Raw genomic sequence first — 22,219 nt, 5'->3', positions numbered from 1 at the left:
GTAAACAGGTGACCCGTGTGCTTTCTCATTCCGTTTTCTAGGCGCTGCTATCTGTTGATGGGCAACTTCTCTCTTAGGATTCTTGAATTTTAAACAGCACTTTTAACTGCACAGCCCTTCACATAGAGTATTGTTCTCTGTAAAATAGGATGCCTTGTCACCCTAGACTTACGTGGGAAGGGTGCAAGAAATATGTCTTAACATGACTCCTGCCATTCCTCCAATATTTTATTCCTTCTCTAGAAAAGAAAGCACTAAAGCCAAGGGGAGATGTTTTTGAAATGCAGGAATGCAGTAAGAACATAGTTACTCATAACGGAAAATGAAGTACTGTATACACATTTGAATATCTGGTCACCATAGAAACCAAGTTCTGCTTTGTGTGTGATGATGGGGGGGGCGTTCATTTAATGTGTGGAAATTTTGTACACCCAAGAACTCAAAATTTCTCTTTCTTTTTTCTTTTGGTCAAAATGAGGTGTTGACAACAGCAGCTACCAGACTGAGCTCTGTGAAAAACTAGTGGCCAAAAAGGAGTTGGCTGGCTAGAGAGACCTGGCTATCTTCCTTGTTTTTATATGCTTCTACGCATTCTCTGGCATTTTGCTGACAGAATCTTGAAGCAGCTGTAATCAGCAAGGGAAGAGCCTGTGTTGGTACGGGTGCCAGGAGAAGATGCTACTATGGAAGAAAAGGACAATGGGAAATCCAGCTCTCTAACAGACTGAAGGCCATCTTGAAGCTGCCAAGCCAACCCAGGGGTGGGGCGGTGGTGGAGGAATGGTTAGGGAAAGTCAAAATGGTTGAGGGGAAAGGCAACAAAAAGGGAAAGAAAACATTGCTTGGATTATATTGACTCAAACGGAATGTGTGAAACCAAAATAGAGTTCTTCATAATGTGGTATACAGTATTACATTGTTGGAAAAGAGACTGCTGTGAGTTGGAAGGTAGCTTCAAGCTGATGGAAGGACTGGATAGGAATATTTTAAGTCAATGATACAGATCTCCTTGAAGGACTTATATTGCCATATTCTGCTGGCATCAAATCATTCCCATAATGCAGTGAGTTACAGGGATTAATGAACCCCTGAGACATTGGTAATTTATATCAACCGTCAAGTAAGCCTATCATTCATACAATATTACCAGCGGAAAATGCCCAGTTTGCTCATAGCTCAAGTCTGATCACTCAGAGCATCAGAGGATACACGTGGATGTTCAGGAAGGATGATCACTATACTGAGGGAGGACCATGAGATATTTTCTACAATCTAAAACAAACTTTGAAAGTACACTGAGGAGTGTAATACTTCAAATGCCAGAAGCTGTCTGTGTGCATTAAAAAAAAAAAAAAAAATTCAAAGTGGATTTGCCATGTTGTGTTTCATGTCCGCACCTGCCCTTCTGTATATACATATTAATACAGGAACCTTGCTCTAGAATACTGAAACATTTCAGAGTGAATACTGAAGCATATCAGGACACTTGTGAGTTGATATGGCATCAAATTACTCTTTTACTCCACAGACCCTTTGCACAAAGTGGACTTGAGTAAGTTGTATTTGCTTAAGTCAACGCAACAGAGCATTCTGGAAGCTAAATGTGAACAGTGGGGCTAAGACCAGTTTAGAGAACTGAAGTAAATTTAAAAACAAAAAATCCAATCTCGGTATTTTGATATTTGTCATTTCTGCTTTAAAAAAGGAGAGCTTGTTTGAGGGTGTATATGCAATCAAACATCAATTGTAGGAAAATGCAGACTTTGATGCTATTTTACTTTTTGCTCCAGAAAGTATTAAAAATACATTTTATTTTTCAGAAACCTTACACCAAATCCTAAATATCAGTTCAGATGTCTTTGAACTAGTGGTTTTATTGTCAAACCCAGGCATCTGAAATACGTGTGGATGCAGAGGGTTATTTGATAATCTAAGAAACTGTAATGGGTCCCACAGGATATGCATTTCACAAAAGAAAGAAAGGCAGTGCTCAGAAACACTCCACCCCTGCAAATACAAAACACTACGGCCCCCAAAATGGATAAAAATCAAGTAACACCTTCCCACACAAAACAAGCAACTCCCTCCCAACCAAACAACCATCTCAAAAGCACAAAACTATCCCTTAATTATAAAGAAATACAGAAAGTTGGAACAGGCAGGGGGGTCTTAGCAAGCACTGTGGGGGGTGTCTGAGGACACCAAGTTGCCCATAGGCAGTACGTTGGGAACCCCAAGCATAATGGCTCATGAGTAGGTTTTGTATTGTTATATAGAATCTCCTCAGGCTGTTCTGTACGCTTCTCTGCAGTAGTCTCTGGTGTTAATTTGGCTCAGATAATCTTTTAAAAGTTGTTATTTCATTGTCTTTTTGCTTGTGGTTTACAGTTCAATGAATATAAATATATTTGGGGGGTACCCATAAAAATATATTTTGGGGTACCCATAAATTGCTTTGTGATTTTATGATATAGAAATAAAGTTTTGTAGGAAAAGCTTGTGACAAGGGAGGGGTTTTTTTTGTGTGTAGAAACATTCGCCACTGGGCAGGCAGCTGCCAAACATATTGCAATTAATCTGACCCTTGTTTGGCTTTCATATTCTTTTCCTTTCAGAACCAGTGCCCTGAGGCAGAAGAGTTGGTCTTCAGCCATTTTGTAATCTGTAATGACACACAGGAGACACTGCGGTTTGGCCAGGTGGATACTGATGAAAATGTTTTGCTGGCTAGCCTCCACAGTCACCAGTACAGCTGGCGCTCTCACAAGTCCCCGCAGGTATGAAAGAAAAAAGCATTACAAGTGCAGCGATTGTTAAAATTGGGTGGTGTTTTAATCATTGATTCTGGTTTTTTATTCAAGCATTCAGCTATCTTTAGCTTTCCAGATTCCAGCTGGAGTCACACGCTTTAGCTGCAAGAGACACAAGAGATAAACAAAATGGATGAGGAAACCCAGAAGTGTTTAGATTTCATTCAAGTTTGGAACTGAACACCCACACCCTTTCCAAATGAAACGAGAGAGAGAGAGAGAGAAACAGAGAAAACTGCAAGCTTCTGAACCCAAAGTACAGCAGTAATTTGTCAGGTTTAAGAGAGAGAATTTAGTCTTCAGGTTTTGGTATTTTAATCCTAACTGTGTGGACACATAGCTCCCATTGAAAATAAAATTGCCGCTGTCATAATGCCTTCATGCAAATCTATGGTGTTGACCACACTTGGAATACATGCTGTGTGTGGTTTTGGTCTCTGCATGTCCAAAGGAGCAGAAAAAAAGGACACTAAAATGATCAAGGGGCTGGAGCAATTCCCATGTGAGGGAAATTTATAATACTTCTGGCTTTTTAGTTTAGAAAAATGGTAAAAAAGACAGGGTAGAGGTGTGTAAAAGTATGCATGGTGTTGAGAAAGTTGATAGAGAAAGGTTTTTTCTCCCTAATTTAATAGTTTCAGGGATCATTCAGTGTAACTGGGTGTTGGGAGATTCAGGAGAGACAAAAGGAAGTTCTTCACATAGCTAAACTGATGTGATGGCCACCAGCTTGGATGGCTTTAGAAGGCCACAAATTGATGGAGGATAAGGCTATACCTTTTATATGCCACCTCCAGTACCAGAGACAGTATGCTTCAGTTGCTGTGGAACAACTGCAGGAGAGCACTATCATATTCATGTTCTGCTTGTGGGTTTTTCATAGACATCTGGTTGGCCACTGAGAGAAGAGAATGCTGAACATGATAGGATTTTTCTCTGATTCATCTTATGTTTTAATGGTTACCAGTCCCTCAGTCTCATATTGTATTGCTGCTGCTGTTGCTGCTTCTTCTGCTGTTTTCACAGAATAACCTGCAGCCCCTAATGAGGAAGGATTGCAGCTTGCAGGCAACTTATCAGGCAAAATCAGCTTGCAGGCAACTTATTTAAGTGCTTGAAGTTATTCAACATTTCTTTAAAAGTCTTCATTTTAATTGCCCTTTATTCCTTTGGCAACTGGTGCGTGCTTTTTTATTTTTCAACTTTTCTCCAGCAGTGGAATGTTCATAAGAAACGTACATGGAAATCATTGTGAGGATACAAAACTATATTCTACCATGAAGGAAAACTGCTACATCAGAATTAGTTTTAATGGAAGTTGCATCTAAGAAGGGAGGGCTCCTTGCTTCACCTTTTAGCTATGCTTTACCTCTGGTCAAGCCAAATAGAGAGGCAGTGAGATGCTATGGAAGCTTGCTTCATTTGCCATTTGTCTCCCAGCTGTAAATTTTGCAAGCATTTACAAGCAATTGAATCAGAATAAGGAACATTCAGTTATGACAAAATCCTACACAAAATATATTTCTTTGCTGAATATAGCAGGTAGCCTGCTTGTGATTTTTGACCCTGTGTTATTTCAGTGTAAGCATGATGGCAGGCTGCCGCCCAGCGTTTATATCTGTGATACAATGCACATACCTGTTAAGTATATGTATTGTGACCTGCTCTTTCCTGCAAAGAAGTGCCTTCTAGGTAAATGATGATGTGAATATCAGCCCACAGTGCTGTAGCATATGATAACTCATTTGTGAATATTCATGAAGATAGTTATCGGATTCTCTCTCTCTCTCTCTCACACACACACACACGCACGCACACACACACACACACACACAAAACCCATAGCACCTAAAAACAGCCAGGGTCACAATTTGTTCTGGGTTTTTGTGGGAACTGAAAGTAGAATACTTGTTCCATAACTAATGTAATTTATACTGCGACAAGAGTGATGGCTACTGGTTTATAGGTGGCTGTAAGAGACAATTGGGAAACAATGTAAAAAGTCAGAAATGATATATTATAGGGCTTTTTTTCTCAGTTTGCTTACACGTATTTTATGTTTATGTGTAAGCAAATTGAGATTTCAAAATGGTCTTTTAAATATAAAGATTATTTACACAATTGTATCCTTACTGCAAGACAGTTACAGATACAAATTTGTCAGTAATGATGCTGGGAAGCAGGATGATGTACTCAGTGGGCATATACTCTGATCCAAGATGTTCTTAGGCCACATTAATGTATAGGTAGATGAGTCCTTTACCTGCAGGAGTACCAGTTTTGCTTTATGCTAAGATGTGAATTCTTCTACTTCTAATCACACGGTTGCCTATGAGATGCAACTACAATATCTGGATGAAAGTGTTATCCTGTATATTAAGGAGTAGGATCTAGGAGCCTTGAAGTCCGTTTCTGTTCTAGACTTGTTTATGTGTCCTCCATTCCCAAACTACAAGAATAATCAACCTGCCTCACAGGGTTGCTCTGAAGTTACAAGTGATAGCTCAGAAAAAAAGAATAAAAATGAAATACACACAATTTACGTTTGAGGGTTTTTTCCCTTGTATTGTTAGTTATCAGGTCTGTGAAATTCAGGTTGCTGTGCTATTCTTTGGAAGGGGACAGAACAAGTCAGCTGACTACATTGGCTCTTGTTATATGAGGAATGAATGGTGTGCCAGAACTAATGGGCATACAGTGTGAAGCAGAGCAAGGGAGAGACATGGAAAGCAGGTCAGCCGTGGAGCAGCTTATCCTACCACTGGCTGGAGAGCAGTTCTTGATTCTCTCAAAAGTTAGATTATTGGGACGTTTTCTGGCAAGAACTGAACTAAATGAGTAACTCTGTTGAATGGCCCCCAAGCCTTGTAATATTTTCTGTGTTATTATTGTTCTGCTGACACTTTATCGCCTCTCCCAAGTCACCAGAATGTTGAGATCTCAGAAATGAACCATTTGGGTAATTTAACATACCAGGAGCGTGGGGCGCTTGTCGTGCATAAGTTGATTCCGTTCGTTAAATGCTGCAAAATCCCCACACCCAGATCTGGGTGTAGTTTGTATTGTGAATTTTAAACAAGAACTCACGATGCTATGTTCTCTGGAAAGAACTCTGGACATCTTGATACCTTGTCACCTCAGATAAGCAAAGTTTTTTTTTTTTTCACACCGTGTCCTAATTTTTCAAAGTGGGGTGTGTAACTCTACAAAATTAATAATGCAACTTAATTAAGACTTCAGATTGTTGTGCATATTTTATTGTGGCACATTCCAAATTTCTTTATTGCTGGAGACGTTCTTGAGGAACTCATTATCCAGAGGTCAGAACGGTGCCCAAGCATGGACAAGCCACTCGAGTGTCAGATTAATGGAATGCTAGATTACTTCATAGTTTTGAAGTTATTTCATTCCTCATGATAATTCTCATCTTGCCAAGTTAGTGAATTTTAAGAACTCTGAGAGCAGATTGTGAGATAAATGTGAAATATGAAATAATCCATACTTTTGGAGTCAGGGACTTTCCTCTAGGCATTAGTTCATACTTGACTTTCTTGACTCACACTTGGGGATAAAAATGAGTTAGGACAAGGTCTCAGATACCACATTCCCTTACTGGGAAAGAAAATCCACTTGCACAACTTTGGACAGCTCATGTTTCTTGTTATACAGGCACTAAGCAGCAGCGGTTGCCATAAAATACTTTATTTAACCTTTGCAAAAATGTTTTTTTTAGTATGGCAAGGCAGCTCAGTTAAATGAAAATAAATAGTTTTCAAAGGATTGGGTTTCATTAAAATTCATATCATTTAAAGTATTAATTTTTCTTTCACTGATTAAAGTTGAGGAGAGGTGTTGTAATTGACTGTTTAGAATAGATAATATAAATAAATGAAAGGAGCTTTAAGATTCCTTTGGTTTTGCTGTGGCGGTACAAAGCTAAAATCTCAAAACACATTTGCTTCAGAAGTAAATGCATATAAATAATTGAATCATTGGATTTAAAGTAAACAATTTATTTAATAGTCACTATGCACAGGCAATATATATATTCTATTTTATTTTCTCATATTTTGAAAAACCTCTGCAAATCCCAGTGAGTATGAGGGACTTCTCTTTTTTTAACCTGGAATTTCTCAAAATTATCCACTCCCCAGCATTCTTCCAGCTCCATAAAAGTTCATTTTTTTTAATGCTTCATTGATGTAATGTAGTTAAGATTTTACTTCATTGGGAGACACTAGATCTCTCTCTCTCTCACACACACACATATATATATTAGATTTGAATTGTGCATTTGCTCTAAAGTTCTTGACCTTGCATTGGGTTCAAGGCATTTCTGATACGGTTCTGCACAACTTTGTATGTAGGAAACTGGTGAAATGTCTTTACTTTAACAATAACTTAGTGGCAGTATTTGCATGCAACAATAAGCCAATAACCTTGGTTTAATAACCCATAATGTACACACAGCCCAATTGCTTCCTCTTCCCTCCTCCTCTGGCACAAGTAGGTAAACAAATAGTTAAGCATAACAACCGAACCCAGGATTGTGGTTTGCTTCTCACTCATAGGCCAATATTTGTAAGCCAGCAACAAACCTTGGGTTAAGTCTTGCCAGAGATCTCTGTTTATTAGAGAAAAAAGCCATAATCCCAGAATTGGAATGTTATGCTAGGTTGTTTTGTTTAGCTGCTCATGCCAAAAGAGGGGCAAAGAGGTAGTGATCAAACTGCATGCACTAGCTGGCAGCTTTTACACACTATGGTTTATTAAAGGTTCTTGGCTTCTTGTTAAGGGAAATGCAACTAATGGTCTCATGAAAATCTTAACATTAAAGTTTAGAAAAGTAAGAGGTCTTTTGAAGGCCTATTTTTCTAGATTGATAGCAACATGAGCTGCTGAATGTCATAGTAAGCAGCAGCCCATCATTAGAGCTATTCCTTTAATTGTGATTCAAGCTACGGCAGAAGCCATACTGCTCTGCAAAACGACAAGATGTTTGGGCCCCATGGAACTTAAGTGAAACTCTTCTGTTCAGAGGTATCTTTTCAGTAGCTGCTTCACAACCATAGAGTCTATTACTGTGGCACAGTAGTGTGTCCAGAGGTCTTCAAGAATAAACCTAGTTTATTCTTGAAAAATAATGTGGAAATGAATCTAGGAAACTGCCTTACAGTACATGAGACAGGATAGTGACTGTCCAAAATTTCAAACTAGGAGCTTTGTACTGTTGTGCTCATGAACTGCTTGTGGGCATCTCATTGGCCACTGTGAGAACAGGATGCTGACTTTTGGTTCTGAATAGGTCCAGTAATTTTTGTAAAGCAACTCTACAGAAGATCCATTGTATATAGTGAAGATCTTATCCCTGTTCTTTATACTATTTATGACTTCTTGATGTAAAATACAATAGTGGTCAAATCACTTTTCACTTAAATCCTCTCCTGTCTGTTATCACCAGTCTACATATCCCAGACTGGCTTTCCCTTTTCCAGCTTTATCACTCTGCAACCAGAAGTTTTATTTAGCAGCACCTCGTGGCATTAATGCCTGGTTCCTTAGCCATCCTCCTTTGTTGCAGCATCATGAATTGCTTGTCTGTGCCAGCCTTGCTAGAACTCACAAACTTTCCCACTTCTGATGACTGGTGTACAACGTTGATGACTTAATGATTCTGAACGGCAACGAATAAACAGTTTGGCTCAAAACTAAATTTAGTAGCTGAAAATAGAAATCATGCAGGCAATTCAGATTAAATATTGAAGGAGAACAAATCACAGTGGACTCTGTAACCAAGGCCAAAAATGATATGTGAGTCTTAAATGTTCCCCGTTCCTTTTTGTCTCTCAGTCTTGTAAGCCAATTTAAACATTTCCATGAAGCCCTTGTGGCGCCTACATCTGTAAATTAGGTGGGTGGTTCTGAATTGGGTTGCGCAACCACTAGATGAAGAGGTAAATAGTCTGGGGATGCTCCATCATCCATCATTGTTGCTGGAGGCACAAGCAGCCAAGGCATCTTAGCAAGCACCTTTCACCAGCTTGGCCAAATTGTTCTGTTTCATTACCTTCCAACACAACGCAGCCCAAATCTGGCATGCCTTCTTCCAGGTCTGCTCTTCCGCACCAGTCACGTGACCCGTGTGAGCTAAATTCCCAACAGTTCTCAAAATGTGTGTGTGGGGGGGGGGGACTTAAAAGGCAGCAAAGGTAGCCCCTAAAGCAGTGGTTTAACTTAATTGGCTGAGTATGATGTTTGCTTATGTGTGCTCAGGCTGCTCATTCTGACTGCCATCTTGGAGTCCTTAGGATGCCCATTTAAATCATAAGGCACCCAACGAGGTGGTAGTAGAATCAGTGCTCGAATTTTGTGGGGGGAAATAAGGAACCCTTTATGAAATTCTTAACCCTGGCCGTTGAATAGTACCCATGCCCCAGGAGAAGCAAGGTTCCATTGGACACCTGGTGATATTTGAAGCAGCATTGGGAGCATGGAGTCGTGAATCTCCCACAAATCAGTGAGATATAAATAGGAATTCTTTCCGTAGTACAGAGCTTACAATGTTATCAGATACTCGCTCCCAAGAGTACTGTTTTCCTAGCCTTTTCATACATTTAACATGAAATGCGCATCAATCTCCGTGGTGCATTGTTAGAAAATAATCAGCCAATGTTTGTAAAACTTTCGATGTAAACTGATAGCATATTCCTGGGTTGATATGAGCTGGCTGTTCATACAAGATGGGAGGAGATGCTCCAGAAGGGAAGTTCTGTGTTCAGACTCATCATTATCTATCACAGAGCATTTGTTTTCAATAATTTTTGAGCACATAGGGCCAGCTTTTGTATAGCATACCTCCATTTGTTTGTTGGTTGTTTGTTTGTTTTCCCCGCTACCATTCTCTCTCAACAGTCAGCAGCCTTCTCATTTCTTTCATTTTGGGTATGCGGCTTCTCCTCCATCCCCACCACCACACACACAGGAGGCTGTGAGCAACTTGGTTTCAGCCACAGCAGTTGTTTCTCTTTATTCTGTGACTAAGATTTAAATATCAAAGCCATTAGGAGCTTTTATGTCCCAGAGTACATTTTCCCCTTAGGGTATACTTATTATCTTGTATATTTGTGTTAGTAGTCAAGGCCTAACTTTTGTAATTCAAAAGCCACCCACTGTATTGAATGTGTTTGTTTTACAAGCAGTTTTGTGCTGAGGGGACCAAAAATTGCCAGCAGGCTACTGAGTTGTAACATCTTAGCCGTTTGTTATTGTGGCTCCTTCTTAAAGGTCAAAGTCAAACTTCACTGGAAAAAGCATAATTTCAGTCCATTAGCCTTGATTCATTGCCCTTGATGTGTGGGGGCCTTCATTATCTCCTTTTTCTAGACCTTGATGTAACTTTTTTTTAGTACTGTATTCATAAATCAGAAAATTTGTGACTTTTTTTTTCCTGGGCAGCAGTTTCATACTGAATAACTGTATGATAAACCGGCTTCATTTGGCCTCTATTAAAATAGAGAAATGTACTTAGAAATTCACCTTTAAAGACTGGAAGTTTATTTATTTAGTTTATTAAATATAAAGCACATGATTACCAAGGCCTATGTTGCTTTAGTACACTGGGTAACAAGGGTCATACGGCTTTGTTTGTTTTTAAAGAAAGGTATTAAACATGTTCAAATCTTATAATGAGAACTTTTGCAGTGATGGGACTTGGGTTTTGCTGTAATGTTAGCTGATTAGTACAGGTCATCAATTAATGTGCTGCTTGTTTGCTTTTGGTTAGTTATTATTATTTTTTATCTTTTTCAGCTGCTACATATCTGCATTGAAGGTTGGGGAAACTGGCGGTGGTCTGAGCCATTCAGTGTAGATAATGCAGGAACATTTATCAGGACTATTCAGTACAAGGGAAGGACTGCATCACTTATTATCAAGGTCCTGCAGCTCAATGGAGTACAAAAACAAGTGAGTGTTCTTATGCATGTGCATTTTGCTGAGGAATTCTTTTTCCAACAAACATTAAGTTGTCCAAGAGGATGCCACTAATGAAGTAATTAAGTATTACTTACTGTATTTTTTGCTCCATAAGACACACTTTTTTCCTCCTAAAAAGTAAGGGGAAATGTGAGTGTGTCTTATGGAGCAAATGGCGCTGCGCAGAGAGGGAGAGCTGCGCAGCGCCCCTTCAGCGAAGTGCCTCTCCTGCGAAGCGGGAGGAAGAACAGAGCCCCTTCTGTTCCCTTCTGTTCCTCCTCCCGCTTCGCTGAAGGGGCTTCGCAGCTCTCACTCTCTGTGAAGGAGAGGCGCTGCGCAGAGAAGGAGAGCTGTGCAGTGCCACTTCAGCGAAGTGCCTCTCCTGCGAAGCGGGAGGAGGAACAGAAGGGGCTCCGTTCCTCCTCCTGCTTTGCAGGAGAGGCACTTCACAGGAGAGGCGCTGCGCAGAGACAGTGACCCCAGAGTCGGTCACGACTGGACCTGATGGTCAGGGGTACCTTTACCTTTAAATTCTTGTATCTCCAAAATTGCTTAAATTGAAAGCATTCACTGTGACGATGCAATTGAATTTAGTATTTAGTTGAATATTAAATTATTGGTATCTGGTCAAAATAATATTTTACTGATGATACTTTTTCATTAAAACTTTATTATCTAGATGGTTACATTTGTGAATTTGTGCCAGCAGCAGTTCAGTAATATACTGGTTCAAATGTAACGTGAAAACATGATTTGGTGGACCAAGATTGTTATAGCTGAACTAGTATTATGTCTCTTTATCTCCATAAAATAGACATTTTTCAACTTAAACTTTATTGTAAAAATCAATTCATATAAACTATTTATTTGTGTTTGTGTCTCATTGTCCCTGATTTAGATAATTATTTCTGGAAGACAGATTGTGTGTAGTTACCTCTCTGAAAGCATTGAAATGAAAGTTGTTCAGCATTACACTGGGCAGGATGGACAAGCAGTTGTAAAGGAACATTTTGACTGCCTTACACCCAAGCAGAAGCTGCCATCGTATGTCCTAGAAAACCATGAACTAACAGAGCTGAGTGTGAAGGCTAAAGGAGATGAAGACTGGTCAAGAGATGTCTCTCTTGAGTCTAAAGACACTGAATATAGCACAGTCATCCAGGTACACAGACAAATAGTTTGCAGATCAGAAGTTTGCAATTTTCTAAAAAAAAACAATGTGTTTTCCAAGATAACGATTCACTTAATATGAATGTGGATTTTGGATGAGCATAAGGATACTAATCACCCTCAAACCCATCTGCTAGAAAGAGTGCTTGTTTTCAGGATCAGGTGGGGGGAGTAGGATTAACCCTTTGTCTCCTGCTACAGTCCATATTGGACCTATTGACCCACCCACTGGGAATTTGCATTGGGGAAAACTCTCATTGATGTCAATAGGAACTTTACTCCTGGTGTCAGTAGGTGGGTGTAGAACCCCTGATCCAGAATGGAACCACAGTTGAAGCCATAGGGCAAAAGCCCCCCTATAACTGCTGTCTAGGTCCTTATCCAGACTTGGGCACCTTCTGTTTATTTTAAAAAAAAATGTGAAATTGCTAAGTGTGCAAATGGTTTCATGCATAGTTTAGCCCTATCTAAAATAATGTGCAAAAAAGAGAGATGGATTTTCTTTGAAAACTGGTCTTCTTTTGACTTGCAGTGTGTTGCTACATCAGATGATACAAAATATTTAGATCCACAAGGCTACCGTAACCTCCGGCAATACCTATCTTTTTTCTTGTCTGCAGGTGCCATCATCAAACAATTCCATTATTTATGTATGGTGCATGGTTTTGACATTAGAGGCCAATTCTCAAGTACAACAACGACTTGTGAGTACATTCCCCATTGCCCAAATTAATATGACCTCACATGTTCTGAAACAAATTAAGGTCAAACTGACCCACAGCAGAGATTTAGTGACAGTCTGTTAGAGCTGGAATGCTGGATCCACCGTTAAAAAGCTGAAACTGTTCTACTGCTTTGATTTTGTAGATTGTTTTCAGCCCTCTTTTTATCATGAGGAGCCATCTTCCGGATCCCATCATCATACATTTGGAGAAAAGGAGCCTGGGACTAAATGAAATGCAAATTATTCCTGGGAAAGGGCAAGAAAAACCATTGCAAAATATAGAACCTGATTTAACCCATCACCTCACCTTCCAAGCCAGGTATAGTATCTATACCTAAGCATGCTGGGCTGCAGGATGAGTTTAGCATCGGAACAAAAGTTTACTAAAACCACCCGTTTCTCTGGTGGGTAATGGAAATGCCATTGTGCAGTGTAGACTCGAGACTGATTTTTGTGTGTGAATGGACTGTGAGCTCCACCATGGTGCTGAAAGCATGTGCTCAGATGTCCTCTTTTCCTGAAATTTTCTTACAGATATTATTTTATGTATACCACTTAGAGAGCTTTTTTAATTAAGTGGCATATAAACGTTAATAAGCAAATAGGCTAAACAAATTCCAGTTGTGTCTACCACCACGTCTGCAGCTGGCTTCTGTTGGTGGGTCCACATGTCTATTTAAAAAAAATCCCACAAGCCTGAAGTCTGGTGTAGAGCACACACTCAGTTTCTCTGATTAACCCATGCAATTAATTACATCCTTGCTTTATTCTCGTGGCAGGGAAGAAGATGATCCTTCTGAATGTGCAGTCCCCATCTCGACAGCACTCATTAAGCAGATTGCCACCAAATCAAATGCAGGAGGCACTGCAAATGAAATACTTGCCGATTTCTATGGGTGCTGCAGCTTCCCCCAGTCTGTGTGGCCTTATACTAAGAAGGATTTTGTCAGGTACTGGTGTCTTGCTATTTTCCTTTGGAGTTGCACTACTTGCAATGAAATAAATACATTTGCAAATGGTAGGATCCTAAAACAACTTTTATTTCATTGGAAGAGCATCATATTTTCAGCATTTATCAATAACTTTTCTAGGTATATCAGCTCCACCTGCCTCCTGGATAGAAAAGACACATCTTATTTTGTTAGCTCCTTAGCTGAAGCAAATTCCAAAGCAGAGAGTGGCTTTTCATATTGCAACATATTGAAAATATTTTTAAAAATCAGAATCATATTTTCAGGGGATAATTTGCTATCATATTTGTAGGACTAAGAAACTGCCAAGGAGACTGAATGCCAGGTGTTGTCCTGAGACTACTTTTAATTCAATTATTTCAAAATGTGACTTGCTTTTTGATCCTTGAATAAAAGCCTATTTCAATCAAAGAAGAAAACCAGCCTAAATCAGGGACAGATTTGCCCTGGCAGAATCTCTTTGTATTTCAGAATCATATCTGTTATCAGGAGGCACTCCAGTGTAACAAAAGCTTTATGAATGGCTAGGATGATAAACTGCAAATCTTACCAATGAATTAACCATTTTCTTTTATCTCTCCTTTGATACGTTACTTGGAAAAGCAGCGAACAGCTCACTCAGTGGGATAGCCCAATGCGAGTGAAACTGTCAGTGTGGAAGCCATGTGTGAAAACGCTGCTGATAGAACTCCTGCCATGGGCTCTGCTGATCAATCACTCCAAGTGGGATCTTTGGCTGTTTGAAGGCGAGAAGATTGTCCTGCAGATACCTTCTGGGAAAACAATGATACCTCCAAACTTTCAGGCAGGCATACTATCCAAAACAATATGCATTGTTTTATTTTAACCATTCGCTTTTCATTTGTGTACAGGGACAGATCAAAGGTTGCAAGGCCCACAACACATCCTACACAATATGTTTTTTATTTGTCAGTACGTGCAAACATAGACAAACATGCAAACAGTGGCAGGCTTCTTCCCCATATGGAGTCTGGGTACATCTGGTCAGTTGTTTTGTTCCTAATGTGGGGCAAGCAGTGAATATTGCAAATTCCTCCTTGGATCATAGTCATCATTGCTGTGAGAAATGAGAATAGCTACCACTTTTTAGGCTATGAAGAATTGTAAAGGGAGTCTTTAATCAGGAAACGGAAAATATGGTCATTGCATTTGGAGCCCTTAAATAAACTGCACCAAGACCCTTTGAAGCAGCTTACCCATTTCCTAGTTTATAGTAATAAATGGCAGCCATCTACTGTGGATTATTTCAGTGTCTTAATTTTTTTCCTATGAACCATTTGACCACAGGACCTCAAGATGGGCAATTCATGTACAGATTGAATTTTATACTGTACTACCTTGAATATATGTACTACCTTGAATATGAGGGATGCAGGTGGCGCTGTGGGTTAAACCACAGAGCCTAGGACTTGCCGATCAGAAGGTCGGCAGTTCAAATCCCCACGACTGGGTGAGCTCCCGTTGCTCAGTCCCTGCTCCTGCCAACCTAGCAGTTCGAAAGCACGTCAAAGTGCAAGTAGATAAATGGGAACCACTCTGGCGGGAAGGTAAATGGCATTTCCGTGCGCTGCTCTGGTTCGCCAGAAGTGGCTTAGTCACGCTGGCCACATGACCCAGAAGCTGTACGCCGGCTCCCTCGGCCAATAAAGTGAGATGAGCGCCGCAACCCCAGAGTCGTCCGCGACTGGACCTAATGGTCAGGGGTCCCTTTACCTTTACCTTGAATATACGAAAAGTAATCTCAGCCTTGGCTTATACATTTAGCCAGTTCGGCACTAAGGTCTCTGGTGTCAACTAGGACCTGATAACCAAATGCACTCAGGCCAAGTCTGGGCCTCCCCCTGTGTTTTTTTAAGAGTGTGTATGAATAGAATGCCTACATCCAGTCTGTTCTTAGCCTTGAGTACAAGTGCAAACCTGCAGGGTGCCAGGAGAGTTTTGTATGCAGAAACTGAATGTGATAGCCGTTGAAAACTAGCTCAGGTGCAGAGTAGGTCATTTGCAAACATCAGAAGTGCTTGCTCCTCCCCAACAATGGAAATAAGTTTATCTTCTGTGAATGATCTTACCAAATGTATGTCTGTTGTGCTTGCAAGAGCGCATCCTCTGTGCAGTCACCTATAGAGTGAACCTAAAGGAGTTAAAGGTCATGCTTAGGGCACCAGCTAAACTGGGTACTTGGGTAACACAGTTGTTCTACCACATTACTGCTGCACGACCCACTAAATATAGACAGACTGTGGCTTAAGGATACGGAATAGGAATATGGAACATAGAATAGGACCATGAAATCTTGTGATGAAATGCAATTCAGCATACACATTTGGCAACACTGCTTGATATCGCACAAGCAAGTTGCTGGGGAAAATATATAGAATTTAAATGTGATCAGATTTATGTTTGTGATCTCCTCTTGTCTTATATTGAGTGGAAGTATTGACAACAGGAAGTACTGAACATGGCCCCCAATTTATTTATTTTTGTTTTAGGAAGCTTTTCAAATTGGCATATACTGGGCAAACACTAACACTGTGCACAAGTCAGCAGCAGTCAAGCTGGTCCACAATATGACATCACCCAAGTGGAAGGATGGAGACAACGAGGAGGTGGTGACACTGGATGAGGAAGGATTTGTTGAAGCTGAGATAAGACTTGGAGCCTTTCCAGGACACCAAAAGGTTAGAAATATTTGAGAGATTATTTCCTAATGTTGAAAGGAGAAAAAATATTATGTCATTCAGAAATATGGTAAAATAAGAACATTTACATGATGAACTGATCAAGCATACCCAGAAGAAAACTGTAATTGGGAATGGTCTGTTCATATGGATTTGTTTTAAAAGGTAGAATAACCTTAGCTGCCTTCCCCTGGACAGAGTGATTGCAAAAAGAACATCAAAATCATGCCATTCAGGTGTCTTTTCAGACTCAGGACCCACTTTTAACATTTGGGAACTCATTTCCGAATCCTTTACCATATATTTGCATGGCAGTAGTGCTCTTGTTACAACCCACTAGTGGATCCCAAGCCATCGGTGATGTAGTTCAGCTGCCTGCCAATGACAAAAATCCACTCTTGCCACATGCCTGAAAGGTAACCATCCAGTCTCTGCTGCAGAACCTCTAACAAAGGGAAGCCTGCCACCTTCCAGGATAGTTTGTTCCACTTCCAAGCAGCTTGTACCATCCTAATGTATGGTTTAAATTCTTTATTTATAAAATAAATAAAGAAATATAAAATAAATATAATAATTAGAAAATAAATATAAAATTCTTTAACTGAGGGTTAAAGTAGCAGCAGACAGTGATTTGCTAATAGATTTTCTTCCTTGAAATAGTGCTTAAGGTGGTGTACATAATAGGGTTCCTATATTTTTGAGCATCAAAATGAATTATTTATTTAGCGGTTCTTACGTTGTTGGAAAATATTTGTCCTTTACCTACTAATTTTCTGTTCCTGATATTATCCTGCAGCTGTGTCAGTTCTGCATTTCTTCTATTGTTCAACGTGGTATTCAGATCCTGCAGATTGAAGACAAGAGCATCATCATCAATAACACCCCATACCAAATATACTATAAGCCACAGCTATCTATTATGAAGTCTCAACTAAGAGAGGAGGTAAAATATTAACACTGTATTTTTTGTTTTAGCTTCTACAGTGGGTATAAATTACTATTTATATAAAGGCTAAACTTCTTATTGAAAGGAAAACACTGGATCAGGACTTAATAAAAGTCACTCATTTTAGATTGTTTTAATTGAGAACATAGATGCCACAATACAGTTGACCATGGTAATTAACTTGTGATCTCTGCATAGTTGCGGATCTTGATACTGTGTAGAATTAGTTCTGCTTGGTCCCCATATGTTCAGAAGCTGAAGGCTGCTGTTGAAACAGAGGCAGCATAATCCATCATAGCTATTGAAACAGTTCTAAGAATTCCCAGATAGAAAAGGTGTATCTGGTTTATAAGCACTGGGGGGAAAGCCTCATTGAATTCACTGGGTCTTACTTCTGAGTAGGCAGTGTACTGTCAGGGACTTAAATCAACTGTACTTGCTGATAATAGCAAAAATGAATAATAGCTTTATTTATTTACTTACTTATTTATTTACTTACTTACTTAAATTATTTTATAATCCAGTCTTCATTGTTCACCCAATCCCAGAACCAGGAAAAACATAAAAAATCAGTAAGGCAATATTTCATTTAAATACAAAATGTAACATCAAAATATGTTGTTGCTGCTGCTGCTATAGTTGTTGTTAACTTTTTATACTACAATGTAGCCAAGAGAGGGGCACCACTTTAACCAAATGCTCGGATGAGTAACTACATTTTTACCTGACGGCGAAACTCCCTTCACATTGTTGGGAAATGCCCCTGAAAGCAATGCCATTAACTATTGAGAATGCCCTCTCACAAGTTGTCGCAGGCCATATCGCAGAGAGCTGAGGCACCTGGGCAGGTGTATAAGGGGATAAGGGTGTTTCATGTATACGTACAAGAAATGCATGTATAAAATAAACTAATCAGATGATATTCACGAACAGATACCACTGCAATTGTAAAATGCTGTAATTTCAGAAATCTAAAAAGCAAGTAATGTAAAGTTCATGGTAGTTTGCAAGCGTGAGTATAAAAACCGGAAGCAGCAGTCATGTGTGTGACTCTAGCAGGACAGTCTACTGGGAGCATTTGCTGATCCACTTTAGGTAGCAGAATATCTTGGCGCAGCCCTGCATAGGTCTATCAGGGAGAAAAATGCACATCCTATATTGCAGTTGTTCACAACTCTTTAGAGATGCTTCACAGTTCTTTGAGTACTATTGCCCTGGATTATCTGGGAAATACATCTTTCATTAGTGTATTAAATGGCAGGCAGACAGACTGTTTTGGCTTTAATTAAAAAAAAAAATCAATGCAAACTTATTTAAAACGTACGTTATAAAAGCTCACATTACTTCCTTTTTTGTATTTATGAAACTACAGTGGTGCCTCGCAAGACGAAAAGAATCCGTTCCGCGAGTCTCTTCGTCTAGCGGTTTTTTCGCCTTGCGAAGCAACCCTATTAGCGGATTAGCGCTATTAGCGGTTTAGCGGCTATTAAAGGCTTAAGGGATTAGCGGATTAGCTGCTAAAAGGCTATTAGCAGCTTAGTGCCTTAGAAAAAGGGGGTGGGGAGCGGAAAAAAAATTGCAAGAATCGCAAGACATTTTTGTCTTGCGAAGCAAGCCCATAGAGAAATTCGTCCTGCAAAGCGCATTGAAAAACGGAAAACCCTTTCGTCTAGTGGGTTTTCCGTCTTGCGAGGCGTTCGTCTTGCGGGGCACCACTGTACTGTTTTACACTGCTTCTCCTACAAGTTTTTGGCATTACCACTCAGTGCCTGACTATAAGGATATCCTAGTATACCAGTGCTTTTTTCTGGGTGGGGGGGGGACACAGGGGGGCGCATACCCCTAAACATTTTGTGAATCTAAGTTTGCCCTCGTTGAGGGGCACTATTTCAGTATGAGTAGGAAAACGAGAGTACTCCTAAACATTTTTTTAAGAAAAAAAAGCATTGTACCATACCAAAGAGAAGTGGATACAGGCAAGATGTTTATGAATATTCTGAATTGTGCCCCTTACAAATTCTGCAGAAACTGAAGACTTGCATTAAATAGCTATGTACTCCCTTCCTTGTTTCCTTCCTAGTACTTGCAAGTTCCAGACAGCAGTACATTCAGCATCTGCTCAGCTACAGAGACTGACACTGCCAAAGCAAGTTCTGTTGTTTTTTGGGATTTGATGCCTGATATTACCCAGCCAGTTTCTGATATGCTCCCTCTTCAAAAGTACATGTTGCTAAGCTTCAAACATAGCATTAATTGCCACGCCATTTCATGTTGGAGCTCGCCAGCTGTCATCCGGCAGGAATTCCCAAGGCAGAGTATAGCTGTACCCCTTGGAGGTAGAGCTGAAAATGGATTCTGCACCAGGTATGTAGAATGCATGTGAAGGAGCTTTATATTGACAGGCAGAGGGCAATGCCAGTCTTCAAAAATGCAAGGGGTTTATTTAAAAGTTAAAATAGTGAGGCTGGTCCTCTGTAATGTTATAGGCCAGGCACCCCCAAACTCGGCCCTCCAGATGTTTTGGGACTACAATTCCCATCATCCCTGACCACTGTTCCTGTTAACTAGGGACGATGGGAATTGTAGTTCCAAAACATCTGAAGGGCCGAGTTTGGGGATGCCTGTTATAGGCTCTTAAATACAAATACAATGTTCTGCTTTTAATTGCTTAAACTTTGCAATTTTTGATATGAAAAATGATTTTGTTCTCTGTTCATCTACTTTAGTAACACTTTAGTAGCATCTTGATAGCTTGAGAAATAAATGTGCTCTCAAACAGCTTGTGAACAATTATACTTTTAATAATCCAATTGTATGTGTCTCTGTCTTCTACAGCAGTTTGGGAAGAAAGTTAGCTATTTAAAATGGCACAGTGTATGTTAAAAGAAGAGGGGGCGGGGAAACTTGTCTGGGAACAATACTGAGAAGACAGAAGGAAATACAGAAAACTTTCCAAGTCTAAAAGGCTGCCCATATCTAAAATTGCATCCCCTTTTGAAAATAAGCCACTCCGTGTAGTAAAAATTCCACTGCTTCATAGAAGAGATGATTTCCGTTTCCTGCCTCCAAAACTGATGTTGTTCTTACTGTATGATGCAGATCTAAATAAAGAGCTATACAGAGCCACGTAAGATCAGAATCAGCCATATGGTATTGCCCTTGCTGTGAGCTGTGTGGGAGATGCTTTGAAGACAATGTGTGCTTCAATCTCTGAGCATTGAGGAGGGAATACCTATATCAATTCAATTACTCAGCAGTGACTCTTCTGGGTGATTTATGAATGATGTGGCTGGACTCAAAGAGATTCCAATATGGGCCTTAGAAGAAAGGATGCTGACAAAATACAGTGATCCTAACAGGCGAGAGCAGGAGTCAAAAGCAGGATTATGAGAAAGAAGAAACTGTTCCCTCTTCCAAACGGACACATTTTTATCTTTACATATTCTTGGGGGGGGGGGGGAATCACTCTAATAGAATAAAGGTGAACAGGCAGCTTTAAAAAGAATATGTGCGAACAGGAATTTGTCTGTGAACCCAATGGTGTAGGCATCACTGTCAATGGGCATGATGCATGATGCAGTGGCCATCAACCCCAACCAGGTTCAGGGATGTTGGGAGTTGTAGTCCCACATCCAGAAGAGACCCATTGGCGGGAGGTATCTTTCTGCTTCCTTGGATTTTTATTGCGTTTCTTTCGTACCAGCAGCATTCGAGTTGCTTTACAGTGTATGCTGGTTTTCTATGCAAGAAGGCTATTTAATAGAATTACCATCAAAGTTACTTAGAAAATAAAGTTTCTTTTAAAATCCATGAAAACCGAGGCCACCATCATGCAAACTTTTGTATGTGAACTTAAATATGTTCGTAGGAAGTTTGATCCTTTGTTGACATAGTTCCCTTCTCTTTCTTTCTTTTGAACTTCGTGTTGCTGGACACACAGCCACTTTTTTTTTTAAGTGGGCAAGTATTCATGAAATCTTGGTTTTAAGAGTGGAGAAACTTCCCATAACTGGTTGTTCTTTCATACATTACTAGGTTGGTATGAAATTTGTAACAGTAAATTAAGTTGACTTTCAGATGTCTAATGTTACAATCTTGTTCGCTTTAGAGCTATTGCGCTGACTTATCAGGAACATCTTGGGGTGACGTACTTAACTCTATCAGAAGATCCTAGTCCTCGCATAATTATCCACAACAGGTGTCCTGTCTCATTGCTTATGAAAGAGAACATCAAAGGTATGTGATTTTTCCTGCTTCGACATAAAGTTTAAGCCTTTGAATTAATTGGCTTGCTTGCCTCTTAAATTCTTAATTTAAGAAGTGTGCTCAGAATTAACATATTTAATTCAAGAGGCAGTTTGTGTATGAAGAGGGTATGAAAGGGGGGTCTGGAAAATAAGCAAAAAGCAATAATTGTATTTCCTGATAATTTTTTGGGCAGAGCTTGTTACAGTCTGGCTTGTGTGTGTGCATTGAAATCAGATGAAACTGTGTTATAAATACAAACATCTTTCCTTAAAGAGCTTTCTGGGTCTTTTATTAAATTCCAGACACGCCAAAGTTTGATATTTACTGCAAGCACGTTCCAGCTGAAAGCTCAGTACACCATGAACTTTATCATCAAGTTTCCGGCTATCCAGATTGCAAAACCAAAGACCTGGTGCCCAGCATCCTTTTGAAAGTTGTATCATCAGAGGAATTAACAAATGAATGGAGTGATTTTGTGGATATTAATAACCAAGGCACACAGGTTAGTTCTTTGTTTTAATCCTGCATTTCCAGTGTGGCAAAATGATAATGTGAGCATAGAGTGAAATAAATTTAACATCCTCATCTTAAAACACAGGAGTTGGTTGGAAGTAAATGTGTTTTAGAATTAGGGTCCAAACACAACCATAATTAGTAAATGGGGAAAATTTCATGTG

The 22,219-nt window shown here is 39.7% G+C and overlaps 1 protein-coding gene across 7 annotated transcripts in view; it reads left to right on the top strand.

The window, feature by feature from the left end:
- VPS13B (vacuolar protein sorting 13 homolog B) overlaps window positions 1–22,219 on the top strand; it is a 382,518-nt gene that overhangs the window by 334,129 nt on the left and 26,170 nt on the right. For 5 of the 7 annotated variants that reach the window (XM_083450859.1, XM_083450858.1, XM_083450862.1 and 2 more), the window contains exons 43-54: window positions 2,616–2,777; window positions 10,620–10,775; window positions 11,683–11,946; window positions 12,575–12,658; window positions 12,822–12,997; window positions 13,458–13,628; window positions 14,253–14,454; window positions 16,160–16,348; window positions 17,145–17,291; window positions 19,375–19,658; window positions 21,403–21,530; window positions 21,845–22,044. In XM_083450859.1, the coding sequence (XP_083306985.1) occupies window positions 2,616–2,777; window positions 10,620–10,775; window positions 11,683–11,946; window positions 12,575–12,658; window positions 12,822–12,997; window positions 13,458–13,628; window positions 14,253–14,454; window positions 16,160–16,348; window positions 17,145–17,291; window positions 19,375–19,658; window positions 21,403–21,530; window positions 21,845–22,044 (2,163 nt within the window). The remainder of the gene's footprint in view (window positions 1–2,615; window positions 2,778–10,619; window positions 10,776–11,682; window positions 11,947–12,574; window positions 12,659–12,821; window positions 12,998–13,457; window positions 13,629–14,252; window positions 14,455–16,159; window positions 16,349–17,144; window positions 17,292–19,374; window positions 19,659–21,402; window positions 21,531–21,844; window positions 22,045–22,219) is intronic. The other 2 variants (XM_083450860.1, XM_083450863.1) reach the window with 1 other exon arrangement.

Source organism: Podarcis tiliguerta (assembly GCF_965153285.1).
Source record: "Podarcis tiliguerta genome assembly, chromosome: 7".
In the NCBI taxonomy this organism is placed as follows: Eukaryota; Metazoa; Chordata; class Lepidosauria; order Squamata; family Lacertidae; genus Podarcis; species Podarcis tiliguerta.
Note: the sequence above shows the minus strand (reverse complement) of the source record. Positions and strands in the feature narration are given on the sequence as shown.